Source organism: Danio rerio, chromosome 9 (assembly GCF_049306965.1).
Source record: "Danio rerio strain Tuebingen ecotype United States chromosome 9, GRCz12tu, whole genome shotgun sequence".
Classification (NCBI taxonomy): Eukaryota; Metazoa; Chordata; class Actinopteri; order Cypriniformes; family Danionidae; genus Danio; species Danio rerio.
In genome coordinates this window covers 21,076,679-21,099,052 of record NC_133184.1, presented here as the reverse complement: position 1 = coordinate 21,099,052, position 22,374 = coordinate 21,076,679, and the positions used below count along the sequence as shown (strand labels likewise).

The window sequence follows — 22,374 nt, the reverse complement described above, 5'->3', positions numbered from 1 at the left end:
GGTACACTCATAATGGCGGGTTCACCATGCCAGATTCCAGTGGTTTTACGTTAATGACGTGATAAATGTGCGACTGTCAGTTCGCACGTGAACAACACTCAACATGGCTGTAGTGTGTTCAAAAGCTGACTGGTTTGTTACAAGTTGTTCTACTACTTTAGTTGCTGTAAACCTTAAGCAGTCTAGGTGAGTGCTGTATTTTATGCTGAATATTGTTTATTCATTTTACGTATATATTTTTGATGTATGGTAGAGAATGTGACGTGTCAGCAGAATTTTTGCATTCACATTTGTAACTTCCCCTGACATGTGCTATTGCTTGTTTACCTAATAAATTTTGGGGTTTTGGATGCCATATTTATGGGGTTGTACACATATCATTAATAATAGTACTGTACGAAGTTTACACAATTCATTTTTCATTTGATTTCTACACGAATAGTCATTTTAGTTTCTAAATGTTGCTCTGTTTTTGGTAATATTGATGTTTAATTCTATTTATCTTCAGTCCTCTTAATTTAACTGTCCTTGGTCCACTGGAGCTGAGCTTATTTGTATAGTTTTGTTCGTTTTCTGTTGTCCATACTTATCAAATGATTACGTTATTAAATGTCTTACTAATCTTAAAAGCAGTGACACCTGGTTATACTTTGTCTTTCTATGTACTGTATACTTGACACTTGTACTTTTGTGTATTTTTTTTTGTAAGTAAAACTATTATTGTTTTACTATTTTGGATAGAGAGCCTTTTGTGTTTGACTGTTCCAAAGCTGAGAAAAAACCTAAAGAAGCTGATGTTGATAACAAAAGGTAACTAATATTTTTTTAGTTGTTGTATTCTGATGATTCAATCATTAATAGAAAATGAGATAATGGGAAAAGTGTCTTATTCATGCATATTTTTGCCTTGCAGTGCTGGGGAGGGATCAGAAGAGAAGGACAGTGACAGTATCCTTGCGTTTGCCATCTCAGCATCTGGAAAGCATGTAGCGCTTACGGATGATCACAAACGACTTGTTCTCTTCTGCACTGAACCATCATGGAAGTGCATTAGTACACGGTAACAGCACACATTTAATCCAGAAGGTATTTAAAGGGGGATAGATACTCAAAAATGCTAATATACTGTAAATTTCACACTCTCTTTATCCAAAATGTGGAGGATTTTTTTTCTTCTTTAGTAAAGCATTAATAGCATAGTTCACCCAAAAATGAAAATGTACTTACTATTTACTCACCCACAAGTGGTTCTAAATCTTTGTTAGTTATTTTCTTCTGTTGAACACAAAAAAAGATGTTTTGCAGAAAACTGAAAACTTGTAACCATTGGCTTCTGTAGTACGAAAACAAAAAATATTGAAGTCAGTGGTTACAGGTTTTCAGCATTCTTCAGAATATCTTCTTTTGTGTTCAACACATGAAAGAAGCTCAGAAAGCTTTGAAACAAAATCTTAACGATGACAGAATATTCAGATTTGAATGTACTGCCCTTTAAAGAAGATTTTAAGCTGAATCTGTGATCCTTGTTGATTTGTAAACTGCAAGTCAACAGATAACCTATGCAGGCAAAACACAATTAATACAGTGGATTCTGATGATACTTTGAGGTCTTGTGAAGCAAAATGTGCAAGAAACTGAACATTATTTACAAACAGAGCGAAAGACGGATAAGTTTTGTAGTAACATTAATGATTGAGGTGAAGTATGTTTTATATTTACACATTCAGACTTTGCATTTAATAAAAGGAAAAAAAAGTAATGCTTATTTAAAAAGGCCTATACAAAAAGATTTACTCTAATGACCATATTACAATTATATTTTAATATTGTCTGTAAATTCAATAAATTCAAATATATCAGCATGTGTATATTATTGATTATACTTTTACAATTATATTTGCATCTGTAACTGAGTGTATTAACCATTGATAAACACGCTTATTAGGGCAGCATGATATTGAAAAAATCTGACATTACGATATTTTGTTTTTCTGCAATATATATTAGTATAATATATAATAGTAATTTCACCAGATAGCTTGAATAGCTCTATTTAGGGGGAAAAAAACATTAATTTAGACAGATTGAGGGTTTTTGGGTGTGAATCGTTCGTAAAATATAATAAACAATTCTAAAGCATTGATAAATACATTATTATAAAGAGAAACAAAGACAGTGCTTTTTGGTTTTCTGTTGGGCCAAACAGTATTCAGAAATTGAATAACCATATGCAAAAACACTGTATAATCTTCATTGTAAATAGTTTATAAAATACAACATTGTTAAACTTACAAAATGTATGACTTCTTTTGCCTGAATGCAAAGTCACAGGTTTTAAAAACGGATGGAAATTATAAACTTTTATCATGGTTAAATTCCTCAATTCTCATGTTTCTGAAATGATTGCTCTTGCTCAAATTTAATCCCAACATATAAACTCTTAAAGTATAATTAAGTTAAAAATATAGTGATCAATTTTATAAAATCTAATTTGAACAATAATGCGAGTGATATGCACCGTTACAGCAGTAGTTGGCTAAAATGCTAGTTTTTTTTTTTTTTTTAATTAACAAAGTGACAACTTGTGACATGGTCTCTATATTATTTAGCATGCTACTTTAAATATGTGGTCTAAAATCACATGCAAGTATGACTTCAAAACAACATTAGCAATAAATAATTGACTGTGAACAATGTTGTAGTTTTATAGTCTTTGGCTGATAATATGATTTTTCTCATTACAATTTTCAAAGAATACATTTCTAAAAAAAATATTAAGAAGTTGAAAGTCTGAATGTGTGAATAGAAAACCATCTTTACCCCACTACATTATTAAATGATGAGCGATCCTGTAATGCTAGTTTCTCTGAATAAGCGTATGATTGTCCTCTTGCAGGTGGGTTGTGCGGCGGTGCACTTCTCTTGCATTTACTCAAGCTGAGGACGAACTCTATGTGGCAGATAAGTCTGGAGATGTGTATTCATTCTCCATTCTGGAGCCACATAAAGCAGGAGAGCTGAAGCTGGGACATCTATCTATGTTACTTGATGTGGTATGTTTGCATTAGTACAAAGTAAAGATTAAAACAAGATTAAAATATTTATTTAGATTATTTAAATGGCATTTTAGTGCAGCAAATATTGAAAGACAAAAAGTGAGATGTTATCTAATTTATTTTTATAGCTTTAAATTATTTGTTTATTTGAATTTATCTAGAGCTAGTATTGAACTCAAGCAAAAACATGAAGAATTCAGTTTTATTCGCACATTTTTGCTAAATAAATAATAAATATGATTTTTAGCTTTAAAAAAAGGTGCATTACTACGTAAAAGAACATATTAAATGGTTAAATTAATTTAAGTACCATAAAGTTTTCATTTAATCATTTCTATTTTTATCATTTACCCCAAAATGAAATCTTTGTCACCATTTAATCATGTTGCTTCAAACCCATAAACAGTTTGTTCATCTCTGGAACACAACTGATGGCATTTTTAAGTTAATCTGAGAGATTTCTACTCTATTCAAAGCCGATTGTCCGAGCTACTGTCCATCTTATTAAATTGACCATTTGACATTAATGCTAACGTATGACCTACCTACGTCAGTTGTTTTGCTTCAATCCTGTTTATAAATAGTCTTACATGGCCTAATGGGATATTATAGTAGTATTGTCTATTAGGCATGGGGAAATGCAGCCAAGTAGAGCACTGAGGCTTTCTTTTCACTGTTCTCAGAAAAGATTTAAAGCTTTGAGAGCGTGTTGAGAGCAGTGCCATCTAGTGCTTACTTAAAATAATCTAAACGTTTGTGTACAAAGGATAGTTAGCCCAAAACATACTTTTTACTCTCCTTAAATTGGTTTCAAACCCCTATAATTTTTTATTCTTTTTTTTTTTTTTTTTTAAACACAAAATTACATATTTTGATAAAACCTGAATGCCAGTAACCATTGACTTCCATACTAGCAAAAACGAATATTATGGAAGTCAATAGTTACAGGATTCTCATTTTCTTCAAAAATACTTATTTTGTGGTAAACCGCATAAAGAACTCCTACTTTATACAAATTAAAATGCACGTTATTTGACAAAAAGCGATAATCAAATTAGCCGTTGATCATGTGACTGGGAAACCAGTACACACCCCGATACTTGTTGTTGTGAAGCTTCAGTTTCATACATAACATCAGTCCACTGAATCCGCTATCTATAATATTGCCAGAAGTAGAAGGCAATTCAGATTCTACTTGACTTATTTTTCTAATTCTATAAATTCGGACATATCACTCTGCTCACATTCTGTTTTTCTCATACTATATTGTAGCAGGGCATGTGATTTCAGAAACCTTAATACTTAAAACTTCATTTCTAGTGGGCTGTTTAATTCTTGATTCTGAGCGGCTGATGAACAGTCCAAGGTGTGCTGTTATTTTCATTTAAACTCACAGCTAAAGTAGTTCAAGCCAGGTTTTGATGGCATTATAGTTCCATATCACTACACTGAATGATTTCAGTTACAACACAGCAAAAATATTAACACTGGACTATTCGGATGAGATGAACACAAACTTCGGATGAGAAGTTTGTACAACACACAGCAGCAGTTAGAGGACAAAAGTCTGATAGATGAACAGGATCTTTTAGTTTTGGTAACTGTTGTTTAAGTGGAATATTTAACTGTGGTCAGTCGAATTATTAGTAAATAAGGCACACATAAGGTGCAGTATTTTCTTATAATTCATCAGCACCTCATCAATTATTTGTTATGAGACATTTGAGTGTAATATTCAATTTCTTTTCCCTTTTTTGAATTCATTTTTTTATTTAGGCTCTTTCCCCAGATGATAAATATATCATAACGGCTGACCGAGATGAGAAGATCAGAGTGAGTTTTCGGCGTTCACCCTACAACATTCAGGCTTTCTGTCTGGGCCACACAGAGTAAGTGTGGATCGTAGAAGGACAGTGATAAAGTCACACCATAGATGTGGTTTGAAAATGTTTGTTTTTTTCCATGCAGATTTGTCAGTTCATTGCTTGTGCCTGCAGGGCATCCTGACTGGCTTCTCTCAGGTTCAGGAGTAGGTGCTTTTCCACTTTACCTTTACAGTATTGTTTTATTGTAATCTTATGGATGATATATTTGTGTCATATTATAACAGAACTGACTTTATGTTGTCAGGATGGCACAGTGAATGTCTGGCATTACGAGACTGGTCGCCGATTACACAGTGTGGACATGAGGAAATTCGGGCTTGACTCAGAAAACACAGAAAAGGTGCTGTATATTTTGTTTGCAACAAGCACACATAAAATACAATGTTTATCACAATCCTGCAATTTATTTGTGTGTATATATTAATTTCTAACCCCTAATTCAAAAATAAAACTAAAATCTTTAGAAATTGCACAAACATGTTGGTTTTGAACATCCCTGAGCTGTTATAATAGTAAAAATAAAAACGTAGTTTTGTCCTGTTCTCAAGTCAAATATAAAAAAAAAAAAAAAAATATATATATATATATATATATATATATATATATATATATATATATATATATATATATATATATATATATATATATATATATATATATATATATATATATATTGAATCAAGATACATACTAGACGTATGAAATGTCTAGACGCATGAAAAACACCTTAATTAAGTGATTGTTTGCTTAAAACAAACAAAAATATTTGCCAATGGGGTAAGAAACAAAATCTTAATGAGGTATAGTCCCTGTTTACACTAGTACGTTTTAGTTTTAAAACGGGGTTTTAGAATGAAAACAATCCTCGTCCACAATAGCGTTTCACCCAGCGTTTCTGAACAGCTCTCCATCCACACCACACCAATGAAATCGCACATCACGTGACCACACACAGACACACACTCTAGCATGCCCTGCAGCATATCTACCCAGATGAGAGCTGTGCTTGTCGGACTGTTAATCAAGAATCTACCGCTGGATCTAATCTCACTATATTTGTTAAACGTGATATTTAATTCATCTTTCATTCCCCGACTTTGCTCTTTTGAATCTATTACTTGTTCTCAGGTCTCGTGTTTTGGCTGAGCGCAAAGATAAGTTAATAATGAATGTAACCACGTACATTCTGTGTATTGACTGATTGCTTGGCTTCCTATAATGTACAAAATTATTGTACGTTATACTTTTATAAGGGCCATTATTGATTATTAAAACTGATATTAAGCAAAAGAGAGTTTCGTATTTTCAATGAAAATGAAAAAGTAGTGTTACAGGCTCCGTTTTGTTATAAATATGCATACAGTGACTATGTTTACATGGACATCAGTAATCAAATTATTTGCCTTAATCTAATTAAGACAATATTAAGATTAAGGGCATACTCACACTATTTACAGTTGCCTCGAACCGGGCCAAAACACGCTTGTCTCACCTCCCGTCTCCCCCGACGACCCGCACTCACATTACAATCGGGCCTGGGCACGCTCAGGTCATCGATGCTGCGCTGTTCAGTAAGCGCTCTCTCTCAGCACAAATGAGATTTCTCTCATTATATCGCTTTAGTCCTTAGGGATGCGGTGACAGGCAGTCGGATATTTTGCAGATCAGATCAGCCACTTTTGACGCTCATTAACAATCATAAAGTCCTTTAGTTGAGCGCGGAACAAAGAAATGTCTCTGTTTCATGACATGGCGAATCAATTGTTCTTTGCCAATGCTTTTACTAATCAATTTTAATCAATTTGTTGCAGCCTAATATATTTATATAAATATAAAAGTTTTGCCTTTTATTTTAAATAATAGTGTCAAAATAACTGGTGTACAAGTTGTAAATGACTGCAAGACTTATTTTAAATAAGAGTGTTTAGACTGTAAAGATGAGCACTTGCAGTGCATAATTAGAATAAAAAACATTTATGACAGTGAAAATGCTGTAAATGTTTAATTTGTCATTTACAAACATTATAGCATCATTTATATTGAAGTTTAATGTTATTAACATTAACATGTTATTAGTAAAGGTTTAAGATGTAGCGATATTTGTTGTTAATGAAGTATATTTGATACATGTATAAAAAACATTTTTATCTATTTTATTGTATTTGTGTATGCATTACATTTTATGTGTATTAAAAATTTAGCATGTCTATCAAGCTTTTGTTAGGCAAGCAGCTTCATCCAACAGGAGAAATACTTGGAAAATATTTTAACTTGTATGTAGGCATAAATGACAGCAATAAAGCGTTTGTCCATTTAAATCCAGGGTTGTAAATGAAAAAAATTATTATTTTTTTATTTATTGACTTTTTTTTTTTTTTTACCTTAGAATGTGTCCTGTTTCAATTTATTTTATTCATAAGCAAAAATGCATTTATTGTTTGCTGCTTTTCACTGTGATTTACAGAAGACACACATTATCTGTCATTCAGTGTAAATATAAAATCTATAATATAACAAGAATCATTTGATAGAATCACACACATCACAGCACCAAAATCCTAATAAATTATCATTTTTAATGTTTGCAATTGGCCACTTTGATCCTTCAAAACACCTTTTTTATCTATTTGTCTGCAAATAAATCTGTAATGCTGAATGATGAACATTATTTCAGCCATCTAAACTTCACAATAGTAGTGGACATTTGCATTTAATATGTGCTCTGTTTTTAAAATTATTAGATGAAAACAGCACAATAGGACATCTGCTCTTTGACCTGTAGATTTTATATTGGATACTGTAACCATGCCTCTGTTTTTCTGCAGAGGTTTGCGGTCAGCCGGATCATCAGTTCACCAGATGGACAACATGTCGCTGTTCAGTGTGAGGGGTGCGTTTCATTTCATCACATTTTTCTGTTGATCATCCTCCTAATTTTATTCAGCTAGACTTCTTTGTTAAAACAGAATCAAACAGGTCTTGAAGGAACACGCCACTGTTTTGGGAAATTTTACACCTCTCCTAAAGTTAAATAATCATTGATTTTTATTTTTTTATATCCATTCAGCCAATCTCTGGCTGTGACAGGAGCACTTTTAGTTTAGCTTAGCATAAATCATTGAACCAGATTGAGCCATTAGCAATAGTAGCCTATAGATCCTAGTCATTTTGACCTAGAAAACAATCTAATTTTAATTATTCGTCTGTACATGATGTAACTGCAGAAGAGTCCAGCTTTAAATAGGAACATTATCAAAACTTTTTGTTTTAATAAGCAAGATGCTAATGGTCTTATCCAATCCAAAGATTTATGCTAAGCTAAGCTAAAAGTGCTCCTGCCAGACACGGAGATCGGCTGAATGGATTCAAAATATTTTAAAAAAATAGTGTAGTGTTCCTTTAAGAAAGATTACGCATCTGCAGGAGTAACATCATCTGCATGTGTTTAGATTCCCCTCAGTTCAGCTGTTCACAGTGGATTGTGGGACAGAGGGCCTCCTGAAACCTGCAGACACGCTGACTCTTCCTCTCTCGCCATGGGACGTGACCTTTGACTCAGAAAACCAGCTGTGGGTTTTGCTGGAGAGTGAAGACATGAAGGTGCTCCTGTATCGACACTCTGAGCAGCACTGGAGGGTAAACTCATGCTCCGCTTTCCATGCTCATTGGTTATGTTGAATGTTGCTATGTAGATTGGCTTGTTTATGTAAAGGATAATATACATCTAGGTAGTTTATCAGGGATTTCAGAGGATGTATCAAAATGGCTAGGTGTCGTGATTTCAGTAAAATGAGATTTATGCATCATGAATGTTTTGAAATGTTTAGAAAATGTAATGTGTCTCCCATTGGGTGTGATTTGTGTATACCATAAAATCTGGCAGGTTCACTCAGATCGCCCCCCAGTGTTGAATCGCTGAACAGGTTTCGTAGTTTACTTCATCTCAGAACAGGTTTAACTAGTTTATAGATGTTTTAATGAGACATTTGTTAAAATGAAACAAAATAATAATTGTTAAAAGTCTTGTTGGCTTATTTAGCAGAGTCAACCATGGAACAAATGATACATAGACCTTGAAAATTATTAAAAGAACGCATATTATACTAACACTAATGATATTAGAAAAGCTTTCAGCATTTATAGGTTGTACTTTCAATTAAAAGTTTGCAATATGTGTGAAAAAAGTAAATTCTAGTGTTAACCTGAGTTTTTGTTGCATTTACATGGTTTTGACCATCATAAAAGACCACCAAATTCATTTTCATTGCTACGCAGATAACACCTAGCTCTACCCATTAACAAACCCAACCACTCCCACTCCCACCTTCATCCCTTACTAACTGCTTTGCAGACATCAAATCCTGGTTCACCTCAAATTTCCTGAAATTAAATGACAATAAAACTGAGCTTTACTTATTGGTACATGATCCACTTTAAATAAATCACATAGCTTTTCCATTGCCACAGATCATTCTGTCATTTACCCCCTCCCTTCAGGTTAAGAGTCTGGGGGTCATCTTCGACAGCACCCTTTTATTCACTGCACATTTTAATAATGTCACCCGGTCACTTATTTCCAATTTCGAAATATAAATCGTTTACATCCTTCCCTCACAACTCATTCAGCTGCCATTCTTGTTCATAGTTTAGTCTCATCTTGTTTAGATTACTGTAATTCCCTTATCACAAAAACCCCCTCTGTCTGTCACATCACACCCATTCTACAACAGTTTCACTGGCTTCCTATCTTCAGGATATATCTCTTATCTTTCAGAATTATAAAATACTTCTCATTTTTAAAGCCATCCAAAATCTTGCACCTCCATACCTTGCTAACCTTGTTCATATCACCACACCTTCACGAACACTCAGGTCTTCTTCTTCCATTTACCTCACTGTTCCCTTTGTCCGCCTTGTCACCATGGGGAGCAGATCTTTCAGCCACTCTGCTCCTCAGCTTTGGAATTCACTTCCTCCTGATCTCCGTAATTTACACTCTTTCACAATTTAAATCCAATCTTAAAACACATCTGTTAAGAACAGCTTATTCACTTTAACTCAACTTCATTTTTAAAGTTTGTATGGTTTTGTTTTTGCTATTGCTATTTTTTTTATTGTGTTTTTATGTGAACTGATTGTTCTAGCTGTCCTGTACTGTGACCTTGAGTGTCATGAAGGGGGCCTTTAAATAAAATGCATTATTATTATTATTATTATTATTATTATTATTATTATTACCATGAGAGGATAAAAGATTGTTAACAGATGATTCTTATTGGTTGTGTTTACAGCTGTGTGACTCTGAGAGCCCTGAACTGAAGAAGGTCACTAATGCATTACAGACTCAATGGCATCTCTTTAAAGGTAAGAAATGCAGATAATTGGAGAGGGGTCTGGATGCAGACCTGGTGCAGTGCAATCTGAGCTGCATCCAATGCTTTTTAATGGGCTCACCTAAACCCTACCCCTTACGGTGATGTCACTTACTGTAAAATACATTTTACTGGACTGTCCTGCTTTTAATGATTCCAGAAGACTTTTTTAATGAAATGAACTCTCTTAAGGGCATTTTTAACAAAGTGACACCAGGAAAATGTGTTTTAGAATTCTTATCATGTATTAACACTAAAAATCTTGTTTAACTTGTGTGTTCATTTGTTTGTTGTTCTTAATTGTTTTTTATTATTGAAATGTTCTTGCCATGAAAATAGCCTTGGTTGCTGACATGGCAATAAATAAAAGAATTACATTACATTACAGTGATGTCTCTCACTCCATTTGAGTGCATTATGTCTGACATTGCATCACTGAGTGCCAACATTGCATCATAAAGGCTGAATCCAGATACTATTGGATAATTCAGTGATAATTGAATGGTGAGCCCATACACAGAACCTAAAAAGCCCAAAACGTGTTGTCATATTTGATCAATTTTAACATCGGATGATCGGGTAAACTTAAATGCATAGTTCATCCAAAAATCGAAATGGTCATCGTTTACATGTCCTCCACTTTTATCAAAGCAGTTTTAGTTTTTCTTTTATTTAACATAAAAGAAGATATACTGAAGAATGTTAGAAAACTACTTCCTACTATGGATGTCTGTGGCTTGTTCCCCAACATTCTTCAAAATATGTTGAACAGAAAAAAAGACAATCATAAAACTTTAAAACCACTTTAGTGTGAGGAAATAAAAAGTACATTAGATTTGTTTTTTTGGTGAATTATACCTAAAGTTGCTTACTAATCTATTAAGTGTTAAGCTTGATATATTAACAATTTAAAATATTGTGTGTTTCTAAAAATGGGACAAGTTAATGCAAACTTAATAATAATAATAAATCCTTACATGTATTTAGCACTTTTCTGGGCACTTAACTGGAACATTTATAAATAATTAAGACATTTTGCTGAATAAACAGCTTTAATTGTCTGCCAGGTGTCAGTGGACATTGAATTCAACAGGTTTCTTATCAAATTTGTTTACTTGAGATGTTGAGTGTAAGCTTTTATAAGATCAATGCCCAACTCTGATACACTTTGTTTTTTTTTAAACCTTTGTAAGAACACTTAATGTTATTTATCAATAATAAAAATATTAATAAATATTTTCTTTACAGGTTCCGTGGGACTGGAAAGTCAGTTTAAACATCTTTATAAAGTGAACTTTGACAATATGGCTTCATACTTACAAAAGAAACAGGAAAGACTAGACCTGGAGCATAAGAAGAGAGCAGCAGCAGCAAACGGCTCAAAACCCAACAAAAAAAGTAAAACCGAGAGCGGCGCTGTGCCACAAAGCACCAGCTGAAAGGAAGTCTGCTTTTTAATTTGACATGTTTCTATAATACTAATGTTGTTTTTTGTTAATTGACTGATTTTATTTTGTTGTTCAGTAAAGACATCCAGACATGGTGGTTTCCGTTTCCTGAACATTAAGTTGTAATGTTGTCTTTTAACCGCTAGAGTCCGCTAGTCACGCTCTGAATGTGAGCAGTTAGTCAACATCAAAACATCAAAATAGACGTGGTATGTTATTAATAAATAGAACTATTTTTGTAGGATTTTGTGCGCTCTTGTAATCAAAAACATGACCTTCTCTTGTGACTTGTTTACCATTATGGAGGCTGAAAACTGTCAATCACATGAGATCAAGCAACAACAAATTTTGACATCCTGCATAAATTAAATATTTTCATGTTATAGAAGATCTTGCTCGAATCATTGAGAGAAAAAGATGATTTGGGTGCTTTTAGCAGCATCAGTCAGTGAACTATGCGGTTCAACTCTTTCAGAGACAGGAATAATCATTAAACTGTATAATGATAATTATGTGCTTGGAGAGATCTGGGGTTTCAGTTTTTTCATAAAGTTAGACTTTATTGTTTTCTGAATAAAAGTGACTAAAAATCTGTACATCCTGTATAATGTTTATACTTTTACAAAACCAAATAAAAACAACACAAATGGTTCATAGCTGAGCTGTACATGGTTCAACAATTCCCTGAATGATGCTTTGGAGAGACACTCATTTCCCACTTACTCTGATGGCGAATCCAGCTGAAACAGACAAACAACAGGTATATTATGCGGAGAAGATCACATAAATAACCAATTATAGTTAAATATATAGTTCACCCAAAATGTTTAGTTTGTAGAACACAAAAGAAGATTTTTAGAAAAATGTTGACAACTGGTAGCCATTGACTGCCATAGTATATTTATATATACATTTCAATTTCTTTATTTTTTTAATTTCCAAAGTCAGGGTTGGTATATCAAGGAATTTTAAATGGTCTGTTTGAGACATTGAAAGTCAGGAAGCTTTACAATTTATTTTTCCAAGTCATGGAATAAAAAGGATTTTTGATAGTTCCTTTAAATTATAGATACCATTTATGAAAAAGTATCTTGTCTATTCCATATTTATCGCATTGTTATACCTCTGTTATATATGGTCTGTTTTTCACCTCCATTTTATTCCTTTCACACTTAACTGGTAGTCACCCAAGTCAAATTAATTGATGAGACTGTATCTTTTATTAATATATATATACAGAAAAATATCCAGTTTAGTAGGTTTGGATTCAAAACGACCACTTCAAAGACTGGCTGTTAAAAAGATGACAGAAACACAATGTAATATTTGTAAAACTACAATCGAGATGTGGACGAACACTTCCTAGCCATGTAAACAGTAAGTACCTCCGATAATTTTAGATTTTTATCTGAGGTAAATAATAATGCTATTAAACCAAGTCCTGCACAATGATATTCAACCTAAATGCATTTTAATATTAAAATTTTTATTTAAAGCACAGAGGCCTATTTTTCCATTCAGCTTTTTAGGCAGGGGAGTGGCAACCCTGCGGCACTCTTCCAAAATATCTTCTCTTGTGTTCCATAGAGAAAAATCAACTCTGGAACCAATCCGCTTGTTAAGTGGTGACGTGTTGGTGTTGTATGTAATACTGTTTCCGAGTCCAAGCCACTATTCATTTAAGTTAAGAAACCATTCATTTATGATCACCTTTTAGTCATATCACACATTAAAGTTAATTTTAAATAAAGTCATAGTGTACACAACAATCTCTGGGCTTGCTGCATAACAAATACCAACATTTTTACAATTTGTAAAAAAAAATGAATCACTTTCTGGCAATTGGATATTGATTTTCGAAAGTATTCAATGGCTTTGTAAACGTTTAATTATTACCATTTCATGAGTCTCCCCATTCAGTTAAATAAATGGCTTGGTCCCGGAAGCCGCTCCGCGTGACGTCACACTTAACAAGTGGATTGAGGGTGAGTAAATTTAATTTTTAAATTTCAAATTAGCAAGCTGTACCATGTTTTGGCACTGACCTTACTCATTTCTTTTTTCCTCCCGTTGTTAAATTTTCTGTTTTCTTTTTCTGCATCTATAAAAAAAACAAGACGTGTATACAAAACATGTAAATACAGAGTACCCGCGGAGTCTTAAAAGCATTGAAAAGGTCTTAAATTTGATAATCTCAAATTAAGGCCTTAAAAACCTTGAATTTGGTATATAAAGTCTTGGATTTTGTTACAAAGGTATTATTTTATTCATTTATTTTTGACTTTCTTAGAATTAAGTTACCGCAACAACATTAACTGTTACTAATGTAGGCTAATAAAAAATTCATGCAGTGTAACGTTGAGTGCACCTCGTGCCCCACATCATAGCAGAAAACGCAAAAATGTGCGCATCCGTTACTGTGGTTACTAGGCAAGTGAGGTACAGAACAAGATAGTCGCAAAGAGCATAAGCTGCGTCCCAAATCGCATACTTATGCACTATTCTACGCCATTTTGTAGTATAAACAGTGTACGTTCACACTAAAAACTCTAAAAATAATAAGTGCACTTTAATTACCCGGATGATGCACTCATTTAGCTGAAAATTCTCCTACCAGAGTGATTATAGCGCCTCCCGATGGTGAATGCGGTTATACTCACGGCAGGTATTATTTGTTAATTCAGTCGTTTATTTAACTGATTTGGCAACCGTCAAACATCATCAGGGAAACGGATTGAATTTTCGCTTCGTAAAAAAACAAGTATGCCATTTGGGACGACACTACATACATATACTATCCTGTAGAGTGTGTAAGTGCATAAGTACATAGTGCATGAGTGCGTAGTGTATAGTGTGCCATTTGGGACGCAGCAATAGAATCACCAATAGGTGACACTAGTGCAATTTAGGAAACCGCGGCGGCCATTTTGGAAAACTCCAATAGAACAACAGCATATGACAAGTCTGTAAAATAAACTATTAAAAGTGCTGTATTGTCGTCTTCCAGGTTGTATCTCAGCTTTAATGCGCTTTTTAATAAAAAAAAACTAAGAAAACAAAGCAGGCGAGGCAGTGGCGCAGTAGGTAGTGCTGTCACCTCACAGCAAGAAGGTCGCTGGGTTGCTGGTTTGAACCTTGGCTCAGTTGGCGTTTCTGTGTGGAGTTTGCATGTTCTCCCTGCCTTCGCGTGTGTTTCCTCCGGGTGCTCCGGTTTCCCCCACAGTCCAAAGACATTTGGTACAGGTGAATTGGGTTGGCTAAATTGTCCGTAGTGGATGAGTGTGTGTGTGGATGTTTCCCAGAGACGGGTTGCGGCTGGAAGGGCATCCGCTGCGTAAAAATGTGCTGGATAAGTTTGCGGTTCATTCCGCTGTGGCGACCCAGGATTAATAAAGGGACTAAGCCGATTGAAAATTGATTGAATGAAAAAAAAACAAAGCAGCTGCTTGCCATCGCAACAGCAATAAGATCCAATGGACAGCCGATCGCTTTCACTCCAAAATGGTGGAATCTGGGGCTGTTGCTGGACGCTGCTGTAGCAATGGAACTTTCTATTGAGTGTTGCCTCTTGGTCATTCTAAGCTCTTTGATAGTCGCTATAGTTTTTCGGCTAAAATTGTGTTGGCTAAAATTGCTAAATTTCCCAGAGATGGGTTGCGGCTGGAAGGGCAACCGCTTGATAAGTTGGTGGTTCATTCTGCTGTGGCGACCCCTAATTAAAAAAAGGAACTAAGCCGACAAGAAAATTAATGAAAAAATTAATAAAAATTGCCGGTTTAATCCGCTGTGGCCAAGGAATCCGAATTACGTTTGGGTCAAGCCTGTGCCAGGAAATGACCCCGACGCCTACTGCTGTTGGTCCCAGAAATCTTTCAAGCTAGCGACGATAGGTGTTATGGCCCTGGACTCCCATATGAGGGGTGCCCAACACACCGTGTGTAGTACTGCTCGTTAGCGCCAACCACCAGTGCAGTTCTATGCTATCAGTAATGAATACATTTCTACATTAGAAGCATTGCCACCACAGCCAAGGAACATCCCATCTTACTGTGGCTTAATACCAACTCTGCGGGCAGTGTTGGTACTAAAAACAAACTCTGAGCACCACTCTTACACATCGAATGAGAACATTACAGAGGTTTTCAAAACCATGTTTCCTTACTCCGAGGTTGCAGCTTTATTCTTGTGTAGAAGCATCAAAACTGCATATATTATTAAATTCAGATTAGCTCCATTTATAACTGAAGATCTGACTGACCAGGTCAATGAGGCCAGTGGATTTGTGTTCAAGTTTGATGAGAGTCTCAATAGCATGACGAAAAGTAAGCAGTTGGACCTTCACATTCATTCGCTACTGGGTGGACGACTAGACAGTTGCATATGTATTAAATATAACTGATGATTGAAATAAAATATTTTTTTTAATTCAAGTAGTCCACTTGTACATAATTATTTTCTAGGGTTCAAAATGTATACAGATTTGACATTTTCCCCTCATATTTAGGTACGAAGTTGGCATTGAATTACATTTGAAAAGGTATTAAAAAAGGTCTTAAAAAGCCTTGAATTTCATTTGGAGGATCCCGGGGGTACCCTGAAATAGCCAGTGAGTTACAAAGAAAGCAAACTGTTACAAAAAGCTGTCTGCTGACCTCGTTCATGGCATCGTCTATCTGTTTGAGCTCCTCGTATTTGTCCCGGGACTCTCGCAAAGGCTGCACCATTACCTCCTCAATCTGAGGAAACAACTGGAACACAGAGAACAAACAGCTTGGCCTGCTGGGCTTGACCCAAACCAGTGTTTGATTTCTCCCTGAAGGACTCATGTTTTGTGCGTTCAGGTCTGACCTTCATCACTGTCTCGAACATGGGGATCAGGACAAACTTGATGAAGCCGATCTGAGCCGTGGGTTTGGTCACTTTCTCTCGGTCCATGAAAGGAGCCACAGGTAAACCTTCTGCCTTTTCTCTGTCACTCTGGTGGACAGGAAACACAACTCTGATAAATGCATTGGTCTATACAGAAATAATAGAATAACTATTACAGGTATTCTCCTGTATATTACCATTCTACCCAGCCATCATCTGATTAAGTAGGCCAATTTTAATGTATTTCTCCCATATTTGTAATCTTTTTTAATGAAAGGGAGTAGTAAATTCAACACAAAGCCCATTCCCCAACCCACTAAACCACTTTACTTTCAAATGTGCAATGCTTTGTTTTATGTTGACATTAAAGCACTTTTAAAATAATATAAAATTTAAAAATTCCCTCTTTTCCACTAAAGCCATGTGTTGTCGCCCTTCTTGTGCAATCTTTAAATCAGTCAATTCATGGCAGTTCAATATGCTCCATACAGTGTGGAAAAAATATTCATTTTAGCCGTAAAAAAATGTAAAATTCTACAGTAAAATCATAGTTGAACAGTTTTATTAGCAGAAGAATTATTAGTCCTCCTGTTTATTTTTCCCCCCAATTTCTGTAAGGGAGAGAAGATATTCTTCAATTTCTAAACATGATAGTTATAATAACTCATTTCTAATAACTGATTTATTTTATCTTTGTCATGATGACAGGACATAATATTTGACTAGATGTTTATGATGCAAGCTGAGATTGCATTACTCAGCGATGCAATGCCAGACACAATGCACTCAAATGGAGTGAGTGACGTCACTGTGATGGGTAGGGTTAGGGGTAGGGTTAGGTGAGCCCATTAAAAAGCATTGGATGCAGCCCAGATTGCACTGCACCAGGTCTACACCTAGACCCCTCTCGAAATCTGCAGAAAATCTGCGGGTGCAGATTCGGGATTGGCCTACTAATACCAAACAAACAATAAATATAAATCAAGGATGTCCAAACTCAGTTCTGAATAGCTGGTGTCCTGCTGAGGTTAGTGCCATTTTGAGTTTAGCTTGATTAAACACACCTGGGGAGGTTTCTAGTATATCTAGTAAGAGCTTGATTAGCAGGTTCAGGTGTGTTTGATTAGGGTTGGAGCTAAACTCTCCTGCACATCGGCCCTCCAGGACTGAGTTTGGACAACCCTGCTTTAAATGATTGCTTCTACAGTAATACTATATATACAGTAGAAAGGAAAGTGGTTTTTGTTTTTACACATTAACATGTACTTATGTTTGATTGCAGTAATTCATCCACCTGCATGAAGTACTCCTCCAGGAGACAGTCGACCCAGGGCTCTGCCACCTCCATGGGCCGAACCTCATTAGATATGTCGCAACACTTGATCAGCACCATCTTCAGCTGCCACAGATACAGAGACACACGGGTGATGCTAGAACTGCAGGTACATTTCACATCTCCAAGGTAAACCTACTAGCTAATTTTTTTTTAATAAAAAACATTTTAATAATGCAAAATTATATCAAGTTATCTAAAAATATTATAGTTGTATGTGTACTATAAAGAATCTTACTTCCTTAGTCACTTTTTTACTTTTCTATTCTTCTCCCCCACTTTCTCTCCTCAACTTTGCTTTCACGTTTGGCTGGTTTTAGGGGTAGGTATTTCACTCATGTTTGACAATGCTTTGCTCAGGGTATAAGAAGGAAACATAACTGTTGATCGGGGGGAATGGCTTTTACTCTGCGTCTCCCGCACACCGGTGCATATGTTGCTCAGCAGTGAACATGCTACAGCTAAGTTTCTCTATACATTACAGTATGTTAGTTTGTTTAATTCTACTGTCCGTATATTTAACAAAGTAACTTAATAAATAACTTTGCCTGCTTTAAGGCATTAAGATTCATTCTCTTTATCAATGGTGATAACAACTTTAATGGAGTCAAATTAATCACAATGCAGTCAGATAAATAATGGATTTAAACACACCACCCTTTAACTGCTTTCTGTTCTCGATTATTGGTTCAGAATCCATACACATCAATCAAACTGACTAAAAATATTATGTTAAACTTTGCATAAATTAAAAAATTATGAAAGTTGAACCCCGATTAACCTAGTAAAATAAGTTAAAGAAACATAAAAATATGTGTTGTCTTGACTTTTTGTTATTTCATCTTTTACAGTGTGTATTTAGGGAGAATTTTGTCTTTATATTAACAGACTCCCACTATACTTATTTTTGACTGTCACTGAGTCTTCAATCACACATTCAGCTTCAATTATCATAAAAAATAAAGGAATTTAAGTGTAATCTTTTTGTGTGTATTTGTGTTCACTTGTAGTAATTTGCATTGTGTTTTGGTCAATATGTTCTGGTCAACTCTGTTTCATCCGTTATAAAAAGGACTAAAACACTGACAGAAATGTATCATGTGAAATAGCATCACTCTAAGAAATGTGACTTCCTCTGATGAGAAACTCTGGAAGGCATTGCGACACGTCTTTTTTTCTTCCCTCATTAATTTGTTCAAAATATGCCTAATGACTAACAGTAAATTAATTATGTCAACTAATTTGTCAATTATTTCAGTAAACTTCATATTCACTTTTTACAATCAATGATATGATGATGAAAGAACTTCAAATTCAGTTTTAGACATGCTATGTGGTATCTGCTTTGAGGTTAGCATCTTGAGCTAAAGCACAAAATGGTGGATAATGTCAGCTTTGTTACTGCCAACTCAGTTTAACATTAATTTAAACAAGAATTAGTAACAGAAACAAAGGTTCCTCATCACATTTAAGCATTTTGCATTATTTTAGTTTGATAATGTATTCAGTTTACAGTAAATTATACATTTGTTGTAGCCTGTATTATTCCAGTTTAAGCAAAATGAATGGAAAATGCTTGAACTGTATCAGCAATTCTGTAATTAGTCACACATTTAACATCACAGCATGGTAAAAACACTTTAAAGTAAATAATGGTGTTGTAATACGTTAAGAAGCTCACACAAGTAACATGCTCCTCATTATTGTAGTCAAAGCTGTCCACTTTCTGTTTGAAAGAGTCCATGATCTCTCCATGTCGGGCCATGTCTGTTGCCAGTATCAAGGTGATGGTTCCCTGGCAGAGAAGAAATAACAGATCCAGCAGTTATTCACCATTTAAGAGCTCCTACCAAACATTCATAAGGGTTTTAAATCTATCTCATATTCAAAAAAAGATTTATCATAGTGTCTGTTCATTCACGATCTGGTCTCTCTAAACTCCTGTACTTCTAGAGTCTACTTTGCTCTGATTTGAAAATTGAACTTATTTGAATTTCAAAAAATAAAAATACTAGGAAAAGTTTTTATTACAACATTCTTCAGAGTATCTTCCGTTGTGTTCAACAGAAGAAAGACACAAACATGTTTGGAACAATGGAGGATGAGTAAATGATTTCTGGAATTTGCATATTTTGTACTACAATGGCAACTTTGGGGCACACCTGACGAATCTGTTTGAAGGCTTCTGGATCAAAGCTGGCGAAGATGTTGCAGTCTGGCTGAGAGAAGATCTGGAAGGCCACAGCACAGTGATGGTTCTCCAGAGGAGAGATGTCATTGTACCTCACAGCCAGCTCTGTGCGCGCGTTTATCTGATAGCTGGACAGAGGAGGGACTGTGTATGATCTACAAACACTCAACAGCTGAAACCTAATGCAAATACAAAATGTATTTGCATTCGGTATCCAAGTGGCAGTGGATGACATGGATCACTGACTTGCTATAAATACACATAAGATAAATATGTTACATTGTCTACATGGTGTCTCAGTGGTTAGCACTTTTGCCTCAAAGCAAAAAGGTTGCAGGATCGTACCACCGGGACTCGGCTGGGCCAGTTGGCATTTCTGTTTGCACTATTTGTGAATTGAATAAACTAAATTGGCCATAGTGTATGAGTGTGAGTGTATGGGTGTTTCCCAGTACTAGGGTGCAGATAGAAGAGCATCCACTGTGTAAAACATGCTGGATAAGTTGGTGGTACATTCCAATGTGGCAGCCTCTGAGGAATAAAGGGACTAAGCCAAAGGAAATTAAAATGTCAAAGAGTTCACACCAACATACCCCTCATAAAGTGGTTTTAAACCTTTGTAAAAGTTTCTTTTTTTTGTTGAATGCGATATTTTGAAGTATGTTGGCAATTTGTTACCTTTGACATCCATAAAAGAAAAAAACAAATTCTATTGAAGTCAGTGGCTACCAGTTTCCAATATTGTTTCAAAATGGTTTCTTTTGTGTTCAACAGAAAAAAAAAGGTTACGTAAATAATGACAGAATTTTCATTTTTGGGTGAACTGCACCTTTAAATATGAAAAAATGTCCACTTGGGAATTGGTTGAGATTTATATTTAGAGCGTTTTCTACATCAAATGACAATAGGTTAAAATAACAAAGATGTCTTGTTTATTTTCATTTTAGACTTAGCCTAAATCTATTGAATACAGAGAAACAGAGTAGTCTTTTATTCATTCCTTAGATCTATATGGGAATTTATTAAAAGTGTGGAATTGGTACATTTATGTGTCTCATAAGCAAAATAAATTAATAATAATAAATACAGTGAATACATGAATGATATGAATATTATAAATATTATCAAACAGCTAGACACTAGATATATTTATTATAATTTAGTGGAATATTACAAAAATATCAAATATGCATTTTCTTATGAAAGGATAATGCATGTAATACACTAAATAAATCAAAGGAAGAAATCTTGTAGACCACAATTAGAATTAAAATACCTATATTTTAAAAATGTAAGATTCTCATCTGCTGAACTGCTATTATATAAATATTCTCAAACAATCATGCAATTTGTCTGTTCATTTTAGTTCCAAAAAAAAACATTTATTTAAAATAAAATTATTTTGAAAGTTTATGAATGTCTTTACCGCCACTTTAAAGGTATTCTTACAAAAAAAAAGTGTAGATTTCCTGCACAAAAAAAAGTCGCTTTGGTGCGTTTCTCACAACAGTAGTGCATTTCTGCACAACAGTTAATGCATTTCTCAAAACAATTAGTGCAAACTGCAAAACCTACATGATAACCTGCAAAAGTGCATCAATTACTCAAAATGGATAGTTCATTCCTAAAAAGCAAGTATACATGTCAATCAAAGTGTCAGTGTCATCAAAATGAAAAGTCCTGACACCATTGTTTATGAACAAGATAGTCAAATGGCTTTGTCGTGTTTTCATTATGAGTTTACTCTGGACATTTTTTCAATGCAAAAAAGTCAGATGTTGGTGGCACTTCCTGAAAATGCTCAAGACAGCACTATAGACTATTTGCACAGCCAATTGAAAACTACTGTAAAGTTGGACATCACTGCATTTAGTAAGGTATCTGAGTACAAGACACTGAATATGTATGTTTCACATTTTTACTCTGCATTTGCTCTTTACAATCCTAATTTATTCACAGCATTGTGCAAAAGAATAAACACACCCTTATTTACAACAAACATAAACTCCCTTTAGGTAGAGCTGTGCACAACTGTACACAATATTGCAGTACATATTGAACCTGAACCTGCAACATACACAGGCCTCATCATTCATCAAATTGTTCAATTTTAAAGACATTTTTAGGAAAATAAAGTTTTTGGGGAGAAATGCCTCAAAGCGACTGAGAAAAACTGTAAATACAAATTGGAGTTGGGCTTGTGATCCAAAGAGCGCACG

General features: G+C 34.7%; 2 protein-coding genes across 4 annotated transcripts in view; one reads left to right on the top strand and one right to left on the bottom strand.

Moving 5' to 3' along the window:
- The first annotated feature begins 63 nt into the window (after nt 1-63).
- wdr4 (WD repeat domain 4) lies at nt 64-12,358 on the top strand. The gene is given in 11 exon segments (NM_001126435.2): nt 64-186; nt 742-810; nt 914-1,060; nt 2,897-3,053; nt 4,833-4,945; nt 5,025-5,085; nt 5,187-5,282; nt 7,768-7,832; nt 8,392-8,578; nt 10,234-10,306; nt 11,563-12,358. Coding segments are annotated over 11 exon segments (1,242 nt in total). The 5' UTR covers nt 64-103; the 3' UTR covers nt 11,754-12,358.
- The window catches only part of pde9aa (phosphodiesterase 9aa), a 55,429-nt gene continuing 44,621 nt past the window's right edge, over nt 11,567-22,374 (bottom strand). For all 3 annotated transcript variants that reach the window (XM_009304653.5, XM_073912597.1, XM_021478889.3), the window contains 7 exons: nt 20,127-20,283; nt 19,646-19,759; nt 17,926-18,030; nt 16,611-16,739; nt 16,415-16,510; nt 13,808-13,863; nt 11,567-12,502 (listed from right to left, as the gene is read on the bottom strand). In XM_009304653.5, coding sequence (XP_009302928.2) covers nt 13,813-13,863; nt 16,415-16,510; nt 16,611-16,739; nt 17,926-18,030; nt 19,646-19,759; nt 20,127-20,283 — 652 coding nt within the window. In that variant the 3' untranslated portion in view covers nt 11,567-12,502; nt 13,808-13,812. The remainder of the gene's footprint in view (nt 12,503-13,807; nt 13,864-16,414; nt 16,511-16,610; nt 16,740-17,925; nt 18,031-19,645; nt 19,760-20,126; nt 20,284-22,374) is intronic.